The sequence below is a fragment of the Cavia porcellus genome, unplaced genomic scaffold (assembly GCF_034190915.1).
Source record: "Cavia porcellus strain 051 isolate PalLab524CR breed Dunkin Hartley unplaced genomic scaffold, mCavPor4.1 scaffold_19, whole genome shotgun sequence".
Lineage (NCBI taxonomy): Eukaryota > Metazoa > Chordata > Mammalia > Rodentia > Caviidae > Cavia > Cavia porcellus.
The window spans coordinates 52047532-52060435 of record NW_026947502.1 but is presented as its reverse complement, the minus strand read 5'-3'; the positions used below and the strand labels follow the sequence as shown (position 1 = coordinate 52060435).

Here is a 12904-nt window from a genome sequence, read left to right as displayed (position 1 = left end):
GGTCTTGGGAAGAGGGACTTGGGAGAACCTGGTTCCCCAGGAAATCAATAATAATGATCAGTGGCTTTAAACCTCATCTTTCAAAGATCAAATGCTTCTAAAAGCCAAAAATTGCATTAATGGATAAGCTTCTCCGCAAACCAGAGCACCTCTGGCTTTTGATGGGCCAACTATACAAAGCCCCGCCCTCCAGGGCAGCCCTCCAATCAGCCACGCGGCCCGAGCCCAACCCTCGTCGGTCACGTGACACGACCAGGCCAGCTTCCGGCGCGTCGCAGACAGCTGACGTCTCCCGGCCCGGCGTCGCGTCAGGGTTGGCCGGCGGCGGAGGCGGAGGTGGAGGCGGAGGTGGAGGTGCAGGCGGAGGCGATGGCAGTGGACCCCGAGCGGGCTTGAGGGCTCTGACCCAGCTCCCTCCCGCGCCTTCTAGTGCCGACCCGGCGCCTCGGCCTCGACTCGCTCAGCTCCTGCTCCCTCCCTGGCCGCTGCCCGGGCGGAGGCGGAGGCCCGGGCTGGCCGCCCTGCTGAGCCCCGGCTCGGCCCTGGACGGCTCGCTGCTGTGCGGAGAGGAGGCCGAGTCGGTAAGAGGCGGCTGCGGGGCTTGGAAGCCCCCTGGCCCCCGCCTGGTCGCCCGGGACGCCCCCGCCCTGCTGTCTCGGCAGCCCGCTCCCTCCCGCCCCGCTCCCCTGCTCGCTGGCCCTATTGTCTGGGCGCCGTCGCTCGCTCCCCCTCCCTTCCTTCCCCCCTGCGGAGGGCCGGCGGCTGTCAAACCTGCAGGCTTCTCGGCTGCTGGCCAGCCCTGTCAGAACCTTTCCTGCTTGTCCCTCCACGTCCTCCTCGCCCCCACTCTTCTGGCTTCGCGGTCCTTCGCTGACCATTGCTTCAGTTTTCTCATGTGTGTGTCTTACTGATTTTCTGGGCTCTTTAACTTGTCATCTCCCACAGCTTCCACCATCCTTGAATTTTTTTGCCATTCTTTTTCTCACATTCCTTTCAGTTTTATTCTACTCTGCGCGTTCTGTTCTGTCCACTTCTGTTTTCCTTTGAATTTTTCCTCCCAGGTTGTTTCATTTTTAAAAAGCTCCTGAATTAAAATGTCTCGTTTTTTCCCTTCCAAGAAAAATGAAATTTTGACTTTTGTGGAGCCTCATCTCTAAGTTTGTGGTGGGGTGGTGATGATGGTGGTGGTGGTGTTTTTACTGCTTATGGACATTAAGTGTGATCCTAGAGCGTGTTAGTGTAACTGTGAACTGTCTGTCCCTTAGCTCTTCATGGGAAGAACAGTACAAATTCTGGCTGGATTTCTACACACACATTTAAGTAACTACCTTATGTACTGCACATTGACAGGATTGCTGTTAAAATATTAATACGTTTATTCTTTTTACACAAAATACACTCTGGAAACGATTCCCACTAACTTTTTAATTCACTTGTGTTTGCTGATGCCTTGTCAGAAGGGTGTCACCTCGCTGTCCCCCAAAATTTGAGTTTACTCTTTTTGAGGGGTGAAGACTGTCGATGCTATTTTTTCACCTTTCCTGTCTGATTTTTTTTCCCCAATGAAGGAGGGGCAGTTGGAATTTTATGTTTCAAATTATGTTTTTGACTATTTTAAATTGTGACCAAATCATCATAAAAATTAGGTTTAATACAGTCATTAGTAATCTTAAGTGATGAAATAGATTACTAGCTCTATTATGATTAGACCATTTCACAATGTATTGATATTATTCAAATACTCAAAAGGAAAAAGGAGTCAACCTTAATGTATTAGGTGAACAGTGCAGCTAAAAGTAAACACTACATGTGAGTTACAGAGAGGAAATGTCCTCTTCTGCTATTTTTGTTCGACATTACAGCCACTTTTCTTGGCAATGTGTGGGCACTGTTTATTGAAATATATTAGAAATAAATTGTCAGAGTTAAAATCTGTAAGTGTTATCAAATATGAAAGACAAATTTCCCTTGCAGTTGTATGTTGAAGTTCTTCAATTTTTGGCAGTCAGAGTGGGAATCCATAGATAACAAAACATCCTAAATCACAAGAGTAATTACTAGATTGTTCATCAATGGAGGGATATTTCTGTGGTTTCCTACAGCCTTATGTGTTCTTAGTATCTTACCTAGTATTTTGTATTATGAAGCCCTGAAATGTTTCTTGAGACTAAATGAACAACTTGATTAATTTGTTCTATCAATAATTTTAGTCATATTCCACAGAACTCAGCTGTCTTAATTTTTCAAAGACAGAAAAACATTTTAAGCTGTGCTGCTGGAAATTTTCTCATGTTTTCAAGTTAAAATTTAAAGTACTTTTACTATTAATATAATGGCACATCTTTATTTTTCTAGCTGTCTTTTGTATATCCCCTTAATTCTTTATCAAGATTGCCTGTACTTTGCACATTCTTTTACCTGGAAATACTGATAACCATCGTTCAAATTTTGAAAACTTTTGTCATGTATTTTAAATTCTTGTATTAGTTTTTAAAATGTTTAATTTTTGCCTGTGCCTTTACACACTCCGTATGCATTTTACGCATTGGACTCTAACTTTCTTTTTTCCTCTTGAGGTAGTGAAAAGAGAATACTGAAGAATAGGATCTCAAGATGAGTAAAAAGCCCCCAAATCGTCCTGGAATCACTTTTGAGATTGGTGCTCGTTTGGAGGCACTGGACTACTTACAAAAATGGTATGAAAAGTACAGAACTTTGACCTAACGCATAGTATCTGTAGCTTTACATATGTTGATCAATCGCTGATAATTCTGTTGATAAACATCAATATATTCACATTTTAAATACACGTGCAGTGGTAGTTAGTTTTTAAGATTTTCAGATTTAGTGTTTTAAAACTTGAGTAATTTTGTACAATGGTTTAAGGACAGAAAATAATGGTGTAGAATTTAAGGCATGTTAAGAGTGTTGGTCCCCTTGTGTACTTAAACTATGTTGGGAGAAGGAATTTGGATACAGTCAGCTTCCTGAGTGTTGAATAAATTTCAATAAGTCTGTTTTCTTACCTTGTGTTAGAGGTAGTTCTTTCAAGCTACAGGGTATATTAATGGTTAATGTAGTACTTTTCTGATACATTTCAAGAAATTTCAAGTACATTTCAAGAAATATCTACACTATTCATTAATCCGCCTGAAACCAAAATTGCACTGGTGGGTCGTTACTGTCTCCAGTTACTACATGGTCAGTCTTCTCAATGCATTTTCCGTTATCCTGACCGTCTGTGATAGGACATAAAATTAAAACACCTCCACTCCCCAACATACTCTTATACATTGATGTAGGAAAAGTTGGTAAACTAACAGCTGGAAAGGAGAGAAGAGAAGCAACATGGGGGCTAGGGATGAGTCCCCTTTATCCTCTGGAATGTGGTGTTTGTTCAGATGGGTGGCTCCTAGTTCTGTGCTCCTTAGATGCTCTGCTTCCACCCAGGCCCCTAATCTAGAGGGAAATTTGAGAGGTTCCTCTTCTGGGAGTCTTGCTGACTTTGCTTCTTTTAAAACCCTTCGGTTGAGGGGTTTATGGACTAGCATCTGTCCTACTTCAGGTATCAGACTTCTTGATATTTTCTTGCTACAGTTCCACTAAAATCAAATGGTCATTTTTAGATTTGCTTATGACTGATTGGGATTAAGTCGACTTCCTGAGTTGGCAATGACAGATGAATCTTGGGTGGTCACAATACTTTACATTAGCCTAGGGTTTCTCTTTCCTGACATCTGGCCTTTGAGCTCAGCATGCTTCCTTGACCCTGGCCTCGGCCTTGGGCTATGCTTTATAACAGTTTGAAACTGCAGTTCGAGGTGAATAGTCAGAGTTACTTGCCCCTCTCCTAACCGGTGTCTCAGTGGGTAGTTCTTTTTAGTTGGCCTAATGTCACTCTCTCTCGGGTTTGGTATACACAGTATCTCGGAAGGAGCTTGAGAGAGCCTGGGAACCAGACAGTTGCTCCCTCCCAAGTAGTAAAGACAAAATAAAATGTCTGTAGGTATTTCCAGATGACCATGGAGGGTGAGGAGTGAATGCCTGCATTTGAGAAACACTGCTTTACATCATGAAAGATGCCGAGTTAGTAACAAGTGGCTCTTTTGGTTCAGCTTTGGCTGAAAGTAGCTTTAACGTGTAAAGGCATGCTGTTGAATTTCCGTGTTATCCCAGAGTACAGTAATACTTTTTTGATGTTAATCTTAATACTGTTTTTTTGAGGTTATGATTTTATGAATATATGGTTAATTCATATTACTGTATTCTCATAGGTTTCTTAACTGACATTATTTGAATTAAACTAACTTCCAGTTTTGGAGAAGTCTATATTATTATTATCCCAGTACTTTTCAGAGATATTAAGACAGTTTTGGTATTGGTGAGAAATTTACTTCTGTAGTGAAATGTTTTCTTATTCAACAGCTTTAAATTCATGATCCAATAGTTAAAAGAAAAAGATTGTAAAAAGATCGACTTTCAAACACCATGTACTTTTATTGTTTAGTGCATGTGTAATTTTAAAGACCAAATGAAAGTTGTTGTTTCTCACCAAGACATTTGCAAAGTGCTGATTAGATAGGGTGGTAGCATGCAGTGCATTCATTGGTAAAGTTTAGATTTGATTCTGATGACCCCAGTAACAATGTTTTCTTTAAGTAAATATTAGCTAACATAATCTCATGATCATCATTGAAACTTGCCATTGTTTTGATTTTTATGAGCTCATTTATAAAAATTTTAGCTTTCTGCTACAAATGGCTCCTTAATTGAAAGAGAATTAAGGTAATTCAAACAAATAATTTTGTTACTGTGATTTCTGCTTTTTATGGTACTAATATGAAGAACTAGTTAGATGTTGGTGTGCTATAAACTTAATTTTAGTGTTTTACTACCGAATAATTATAAATTGCTTAGGTTTATTCAGTTTTATCTGCAGCACAAAAGTTCTGTAAGATTTAATGCTCTTAACAGGTTTTATTTCTTTTTTTTAATTCTTTCTTTCTTTCTTTATTTATTTGTCTTTTTATTGGTACCAGGGATCCTCACGACTTCCTGCTTGCAAGGCAGGCGCTTATGCCACTGAGCTAAATCCCCAGCCTCTCAGGTTTTATTTCTAAATGAACTAATGACACTTTTTCTTCACGTAATCCCACTTACAAAGTGCCATTCTATACATTACATAAATTCTGCAAAGGTTTACTGTAGGGCCCAGTAAAAACAGAAGATTATTTGATTATTATGAAACTTACATTCTTATGAAGACCAGAATAATCACTGGAAATGTTCCTCCACATTTTGTGTTTTCATACCTAGTAAATGCTGTCTTCCAAAATTATTCAAGTTGAAAAGTATTTACTCATACTTCTATAAGTATATTTTGAACTGTTGAAGATATTGGAGTGGAGCAGGAAGAGTGAAGCGGGAATGCAAATCTTGCTTACGTGTCTATACTCAAGACCTTTACATTGAGCAGTATACCTGTCACTGAGGACTTAATATATCACATTGTTGATATTATCCTCTTTTAAAACAAAATGCTCAAGAAAAGTAGTAAGAGTGGAAACTCTAAATTTAATTCATTCCTTATAGAAAAGGTTTTTAATTACATAAAAATAAAATAATTTTTACTATGTGCCTTAAAAGGATGAACTTTAAGTTAGAAATAAGCTCAAGTTAAGCTTTCACTTTTAGGTTTGTGGTAGATTTAACTTGATAGATTTGATTTAAGAGGAAGACTCGATCTGTTTTTTTTTTTTTTTAAAGTATGTCACTGCTTAAACAAACCCTATCACATACTCCTTAAGGTTTGCAAAGGTATATTATCCTTGAAAGTACACTGTATGATTTTAATTAGTGATTCATTACTTTTTTTTTCCCAAGTAAGTTTACAGAAAACCCATTGATGGTTTGATTATTTACCAATACTACTAAATACAGGCCTTGAGGAGCCACGGAGAGGTCAGTCATTTTCATTCCAGTATTTGATACTCAGATTTCTTCAGTACTTACTAAGATTAACTCTTACTGATTAGTATGGACAGTTTTAATTTTTGAAAATGTCATGGTCTTAAAATGTTTCTTTTAAGATTTATTTCTCAGTAGTGGGTAAGGACTTCAGCATGCTAGTGTTCAGTACGGAGTCACGCATTTTCTATCGTACTCTCATCACATTTTCCAGTATAACCTCTGCATATCCAAACCTCCACATTGATTTTTGTGGTGCTGTGAGGGAAGAGACATCCTAGAAATGAAAGTGGTGCAGTATTTTGATTCATGAATATGTTTGGATAAAGAAAAGCTTTGGGCTAGAAGTTACACTGGAGAAACTTAGTGGACAGGTTTAAATTTGAACAGTTACTTATTAATCCGGTAAATATGCTAAGTCCATTAACTTGGTTTGTTTATCAATAAAAGGAATACAGTATTACGGTTTTTATTTACAGGTTGACTTTAAGTATTAAAGTATATAAACTTAAATTCTGAAAATTCATGTATTATAAAGTAATATAATATAAATTATATATATATATATATATATATATATATAATAAAAAAATATAAAGTAAAGAGGGGAGGTTGAAAAATAGATCTTTGGGACCAGTAAGTGTGTAAGCTTTTGAAATGGATCCTTAGAGAATTGGTTGGGATCATAGAATCATAAAAGGAAAAACATGTTATTGCAGCAAGTTGCAGCAGTCTTTTTGGGGTGGTAATCAAATTTTCATCTTTCCATGGAGCTTTATAGTTCATAGAGCATCCTTGCAAATATTACAGTATCTACTCATTCTAAACATTGTCAGTAATAAAAATGATAAAATAAAACTGGTCTCGACTACTGATTTAACTTCTGTTTTTTGATAGGAATTAAAACTTACTCCATAGTTAAGTAATTTAGTTGTGAAAACAACAGATCAAATAATATAGTCTGGTGTTAGTCTTAAGAACCTGGAAATATAGAGTCATTTAAAACATTCAGATTAGTTATGCTCTTCTGACTTCTTTTGGAATATTTCTATTTAATTCTCTTCTAGATCTAAAGAAAAAGAAAATGAAAGATTAAAAATGTGGAGCTGTTCCCAAGTATCAGAGTTTGATAGAACAGTGTAAATTTGACTTGGTAAATGCTGTTTCCACACATTTGGAGGTTTTTGAACTGTATGGAACATTTGCAAATGTGAGTTTTTAAGACATTCATGAACAAAATTTGAATAGTGTCAGAAAATTGAGGAAATTAAGATTATAGTAAATATGAATACCTTCTAATTTAAAAGAAGAACATATTTTCTAAATAAAACGAGTTTTTTTTCCCTGACTGGGTTTAGCTATTCAAAGAAAACATTATGTGATCTATATTTAGAATAGGAGAATGTAGCATATGGATCAAATTTTTAAAGTGAAATTGTATTTAAATTATGTAACTGAATTTGAAATTTGTAGGAATGTTAGATGAATACTTTTTAAATACTTTAGAGATTCTTTTGTTAATATGAATACAACTTTTGTCTTTTGATACATTTTTGCCTTAGATATATGTAACTGAAAAATAATTATTATTGAGTCGTGACCTTTGAAACTCTAACTTCAGCAACAGACTCAAAATATATGCAATTGCATGTGGGTACTACAAGGATTAAATTACATATTAGGTTCATGAATTCATAGAAAACTTGTCCATGAGCTCCAAGTTAGGAACTCTGTAGCAGAGAATTCAAATTGAAATCTTTTTAAATTTTGACGTTGTTTACATTTAGATAGTCACAGATTTTGAATCTTAAGGTTGAAATAAGCCAACTCATATAATCATCAAGTAGATCTATACAAATGTACATCCATTTTAGTTCTTCACTTTTTGAATATTCACCAGATAAAGCCCTTCAAACATCTTTTAATGATGTTAGAGATGAGAAATCCCCCCCAAAATGTGAAAGGCAATATTAGAAACTGGTTAAACATTTATTTTACAGCACACTTGGTCTCATTGCACTTGTTGCATTCTCATGTACATCTTTCAGTTAGGTTGATTCTTTTTTTTTTGGTACAGCCTTCTCTGATCACAGCCCCCCCCCCCGCCCCGCATCATTCAGCAGTTTTCTGGAAAAGAAGAGAAAGAAAAAAGAAATTTAATTAGATAATCAGAATATAGATTGTAAGTGCTGCTCTGCCTTCCAGTGAGAATGTGACATTTTAGATGATATTTCAGGTCCAACTGAATTCTAAACTCAATTGCTTTTATCTGTTTTTAGCTATTCAGCTAGGTCAGGTCTTCTGATCTCATTTTCCAGACAGGTAAATAACACAGAGATGAGACAGAAGTAAGATAGACAAGGAAAAGTCTTGGGGCTTGTTTAGAATTGCTGGAAATTTGAAGAATAAAGGTCAGAAAAGTAAAGAAACGTGATTATAATTTGAACCAAACACACAGAGGCTTGACAGTTTAGATTATAGATCCTTTTGAATCCATTTGTAATGGGCTCTCTTAGAGCCTTGCCTCCCATAAAGCTCCATTGAAGTGTGTGGTCTCAGTCAGCTAGGGCTCAGTGTTCACAGGCCATCTGAATTCCTGACTTAATCTAGTGGTATATATATGTCTAGTTTTAGAAAGGTCCTGAAAGTCCAGCAAGAATATGTTACTCTTATTCCTTAGATTTAACATGGGAGACACAGGTAGCTTCCCCCTGGACTTACTTTAGAATCAAAAGTTGCAAGCAGGCAGTTGTGAGTTCGATCCCTGGTACCGATAAAAACGAAAAAGACCAAAAAAAAAAAAAAAAAAAAAAGAATTGAAACTGATGATTTCCTAGACTCCTTTATAAAATTATAAATGTTTCAAGTCCAGAGGTCTAAAATTTACTTGTACTTTGTTCTGTGCATATGTTTATGTGCCTATGATGGTAAAGATTGGTCCAAGAGGCAAAACAGCTTTATTTGCTTACCCAACATTTGGTTGAAGTGCAGCCATCATGTATCAGTTCCTTACCTCAGTCCTGCTGAATTTTGTCATTATGTTTTGTGATATTTCACACTTGTCACATCACGTTAGATAGTGCTTTGTTAGTGGGGCTTGATTAAAGCCACTAGCTAGGAATCGGTTAACTACTGAAAAGAATATACTGCAGTTCTAGTTTTGCTGAGTAGACAGAGCTGGCATCTGCAGATGCTTAAGTGTTTTTAATTTTGTCTTTGAATGATTTTTTAAGCTGAAGGAGAAAATACTAGTTTTAATTTTGTTTTCAGTATCAATAGTATAATTTTTTTAAGTTAACAGTTTATTGAAAAGTCACCTTTGCTATGCTTCAGAAGAGTCCCAGCCGAGACATCTTAGTGAGACTCTGACTCAAAATAAAAATGGGCTGCAATTGTAGCTCAGTGCTAAAGTCCAGGTTCAATCTCTAGTACTGTACCACCAAAACAAATAAAAATGTGTGTGTGTGGGAGGGGGGGTGGGCAGTAATTTTACCTAACACAAAGGAGTTCTGTGATTATTAAGATTATGCATGTTAAGAGTTTAACATGGTTTCTGCCACATGGCAGCCACTTAATTTTATAATGTGAACATTAGTTATTTTAGGAATGTACAGCAAAATAGAATATGAATGGATGTTAAATTCTTAAAACTAATCAGTGGACATATAAGTTAATTTTAACTTCTTGTAGTAGTAAAAAATAATTGAAGTACACTGCAGCCTGCTAGGAGTTTTAGTTTTGGTAGTATAATTAAGTAAAATATATTAACCCTATGCATGATAATGACAAGAGCAGTTCCTGATGAGCTCATGGACTCTGGTGGTAGGAGAAATAGGAATTTAAATTCAGTGATCTGAAATGAAACACTAATGTCTTATGGTTCTAAAGGAAAATACTTAGTTAAATTTCGGCTGCAAAGATATGGAAAAGTAGGAAGCATGTTGAATTGGCAGCTCGCACTGGAAATGTGTTCTAGGGATGAGTGGGTCGGAGTAAAGATCTGAGGAATAATGTGATGAGGCCCTTAGAATTCACTGTTGGGAAAGATGTGATTTTTACCCATGAGCTACTATTTGAACATTCCTAAAATTCTACATTATTTTGTATTTATGTTTCATTTTAGAATACATTGGACCCTCTGAATTTTCAGAGGTTATGTTTATAGAGCACCCACAAATTTTGGAAAACCACAACTTTCAGGTATAGTCAGATAAATGCTTGTAAATGTCTGTTTTTATAGTTTAAGCCCTAAATATGCTATGTCTCCTGGGATTATGTAATTTAACTTAATAAACTCTGTAAAGCCTTAGGAGGTGCAGTTGTTGGCAGCATTTTAGGGATTTTAGGGCTTTAACAAGAACAAACCTGAGAATGCTTAAGATAGCAACCTGTTATACTGCAGAAATACTGGTGCATCTGATGGAGATGGGTTATAGGGCAGCAGCCAGTCAGCAGCTAAGGCTCTCGCATTGGCTGTTTACAAACTTCCAGCCAAAAAAAAAAAAAACAGTTGCAGAGGGTATTTGTGGCTCCCACAAATCTCATAGGTTTCTGCAAAACATTATTAGTTTGGTTGTAAGGAAAAATCCACCAAGGACTGAGACCTCGGACTGAACAGTAACTTTGCAGGGATTTACTCTATCAAGTTTGAAGACTAAAGATTTTCTTCTTTTTTCAGTATGCTTTTTTAAAAGTGCAAAATAAATTTGCACATGTTGAATGCACTGAATTTTTAAGTTGTGTAATAGTAAATTACATTGTCATTGCAGGTATAATCAATGGGTATGTGAGAGAACTCTTGAAAATTACAAAGCATAGTGAAACTTAAAGTACTTCAAGGAGGATAAACATGTTAGATGTTAGGTTACAGAAAATTGTGTTTGCTTTGAATTACTTTCTGCCATAATTCTTATTTGTCAGATAATCCTCCTAACAATCAAGTAAGTTAGTTCATTTGTATTTCACCTTTTCTAGCATGTTTGTCATTTTTAATCAGTACCAAGTTGTAAATGACATTCGTATCCATAGGCTTTTTGAACTATTAATCCTTACTCCCTAGGATCTGCTAATAACTAAGATTATGTTTAAGTCAGATTTCAAGTATATTTTATACATTATTACTATGAAACTTAAAAGAACTATCCTGTTTATTTTTCTTAAATCTTTTTTTTCCTGAACATAATACACATTATCTTTAGAAGCTATTGTATTATGGTGCTTACTAGGTTCTCTGTTACATTTCTGACTAAATGAAATGAACCTAAGAAGTTGTAAATTTCTAAAGTTACATAAATTAGAAATGTTATGGGTTTGGGGACATAGCTCAGTGGTAGAGTACATGCCTGTAACACACCAGGCTCTGGCAAGGTAAAAAAAAAAAAAAACAAATCATTATCAATATAAATAAGAAGATAACTATTATGTTTTTTAATACCAAGTACATTCATTATAAAAGAAAAAAGTTATGAAATGTCCTCATATCTTTCCTTAAGAAATTAGAAATAAAAGAGAATAAAACCAAAAACAAATAGAAGAAAATAATAGATCAGAAAACACAATCCCTTATCAAAAAACCAACATCATTTTTCATAAAGATTAACATGTTGATTCATACATTTCTGTAGAAATACAAAAGACTCAGAATAGTCTAAACAGCTTTGATAAAGGAACAAAATTAGAGCTCCAACCCTCCGCAATTCCACAATTTATCACAAGGTTACACCAATCATGACAAAATGGCATTGATATCAAGATAGACAAACCACCAAGGTACCAATATGGAATCCCAAAATAGATACCCACATAACAGACAATTGATTTCTGGCAAACATGCAAAAGCAATTAAATGGAGAAAAGATGGTACCTTCAGTAAGAAATATCCACATGCAGAAAACCCAGACCTTCTAGCATATCAGAAATTTCTTGAGACACCCAAAAGTCAGCTCACAATGGCTCACAGTGGGTTAGGTAGGCAAATGTGATCTGAGTTACTGCTTTGGCTGAGATCGTTCTCTTGGGGCAAAGAGACTGGACAAGGTGCAGAAGGGAAGGCAGAACCACAGAGGTGTTCAGTGAAGGGAGTCAGTGAATCTGCTTCTGAGCAGGCCATGTGGGTAACAAAGGAGACCAATACACTTCTTTAAAAATATCTTAACTTTTATATGCATATACATGCACGTGTTTCTTTCAGCTTGTCACACTAATGAAACTATGTCTACATATGTGTGTCTTATTTATTTGACTAATATGTTCTCAGGACACATCCATTTACCTATAAAAATGTCTAGTTTATCATTCTTTATGGGTGAGTAGTATTCTGTTGTATAGAAATACCACATCTTTTTTATCCATTCCTCAGTCATTGGGCATTTAGGTATTTCCAAGATCTGGCTGTTACAAACTGTGCTGCTATACACATGGATGCGCTTATATCGCTGTGGTATGATGTTTGTAATTCTTTTGGGAAGATACCCAGAAATGGAATAGCTGAGTCGAATGGGACCTCCAATCCTAGTTTTTTAAGGAATCTCTACAGTGATTTCCACAGTGGTTGCTCCAGTCTTCATTCCCACCAACAGTGGAACAGGGTTCCTTTTTCTCCACAGCCCCTCCAGGATTTGTTATTGGTTGATTTCTTAATATTAACCCTTTTTGGGGTGAGGTGAAATCTCAGTGTTGTTTTAATTTGCATCTTTAGAATGACCAGTTCTGTTGAACATTTTTTCACATATTTGTTTGCTGCTTATACTTCTTCATCTGATAAGTGTGTGTTCATCTCAGGTGCCCATTTTTGTATTGGGTCTTTAAATCTGGGAGGACTGATGTTTTTGTGTTCTTCATACTTTCTCAATAGTAATGTTTTATCTGAGGAACAGCTGGCAAATATTTTCTCCCACATTGTGTGTTGTCTCTTCAGTCCACTAGTGGTTTTTCTTGC

General features: G+C 36.3%; 1 protein-coding gene across 11 annotated transcripts in view; it reads left to right on the top strand.

Moving 5' to 3' along the window:
• The first annotated feature begins 298 nt into the window (after positions 1-298).
• The window catches only part of Phf20l1 (PHD finger protein 20 like 1), a 73392-nt gene continuing 60786 nt past the window's right edge, over positions 299-12904 (top strand). For 4 of the 11 annotated variants that reach the window (XM_063231051.1, XM_063231049.1, XM_063231056.1 and 1 more), the window contains exons 1-2: positions 300-581; positions 2577-2696. In XM_063231051.1, the coding sequence (XP_063087121.1) occupies positions 2614-2696 (83 nt within the window). In that variant the 5' untranslated portion in view covers positions 300-581; positions 2577-2613. Of the gene's footprint in view, positions 582-2576; positions 2697-7034; positions 7178-10090; positions 10168-12904 lie in introns of all 11 variants that reach the window. The other 7 variants (XM_063231054.1, XM_063231053.1, XM_063231055.1 and 4 more) reach the window with 6 other exon arrangements.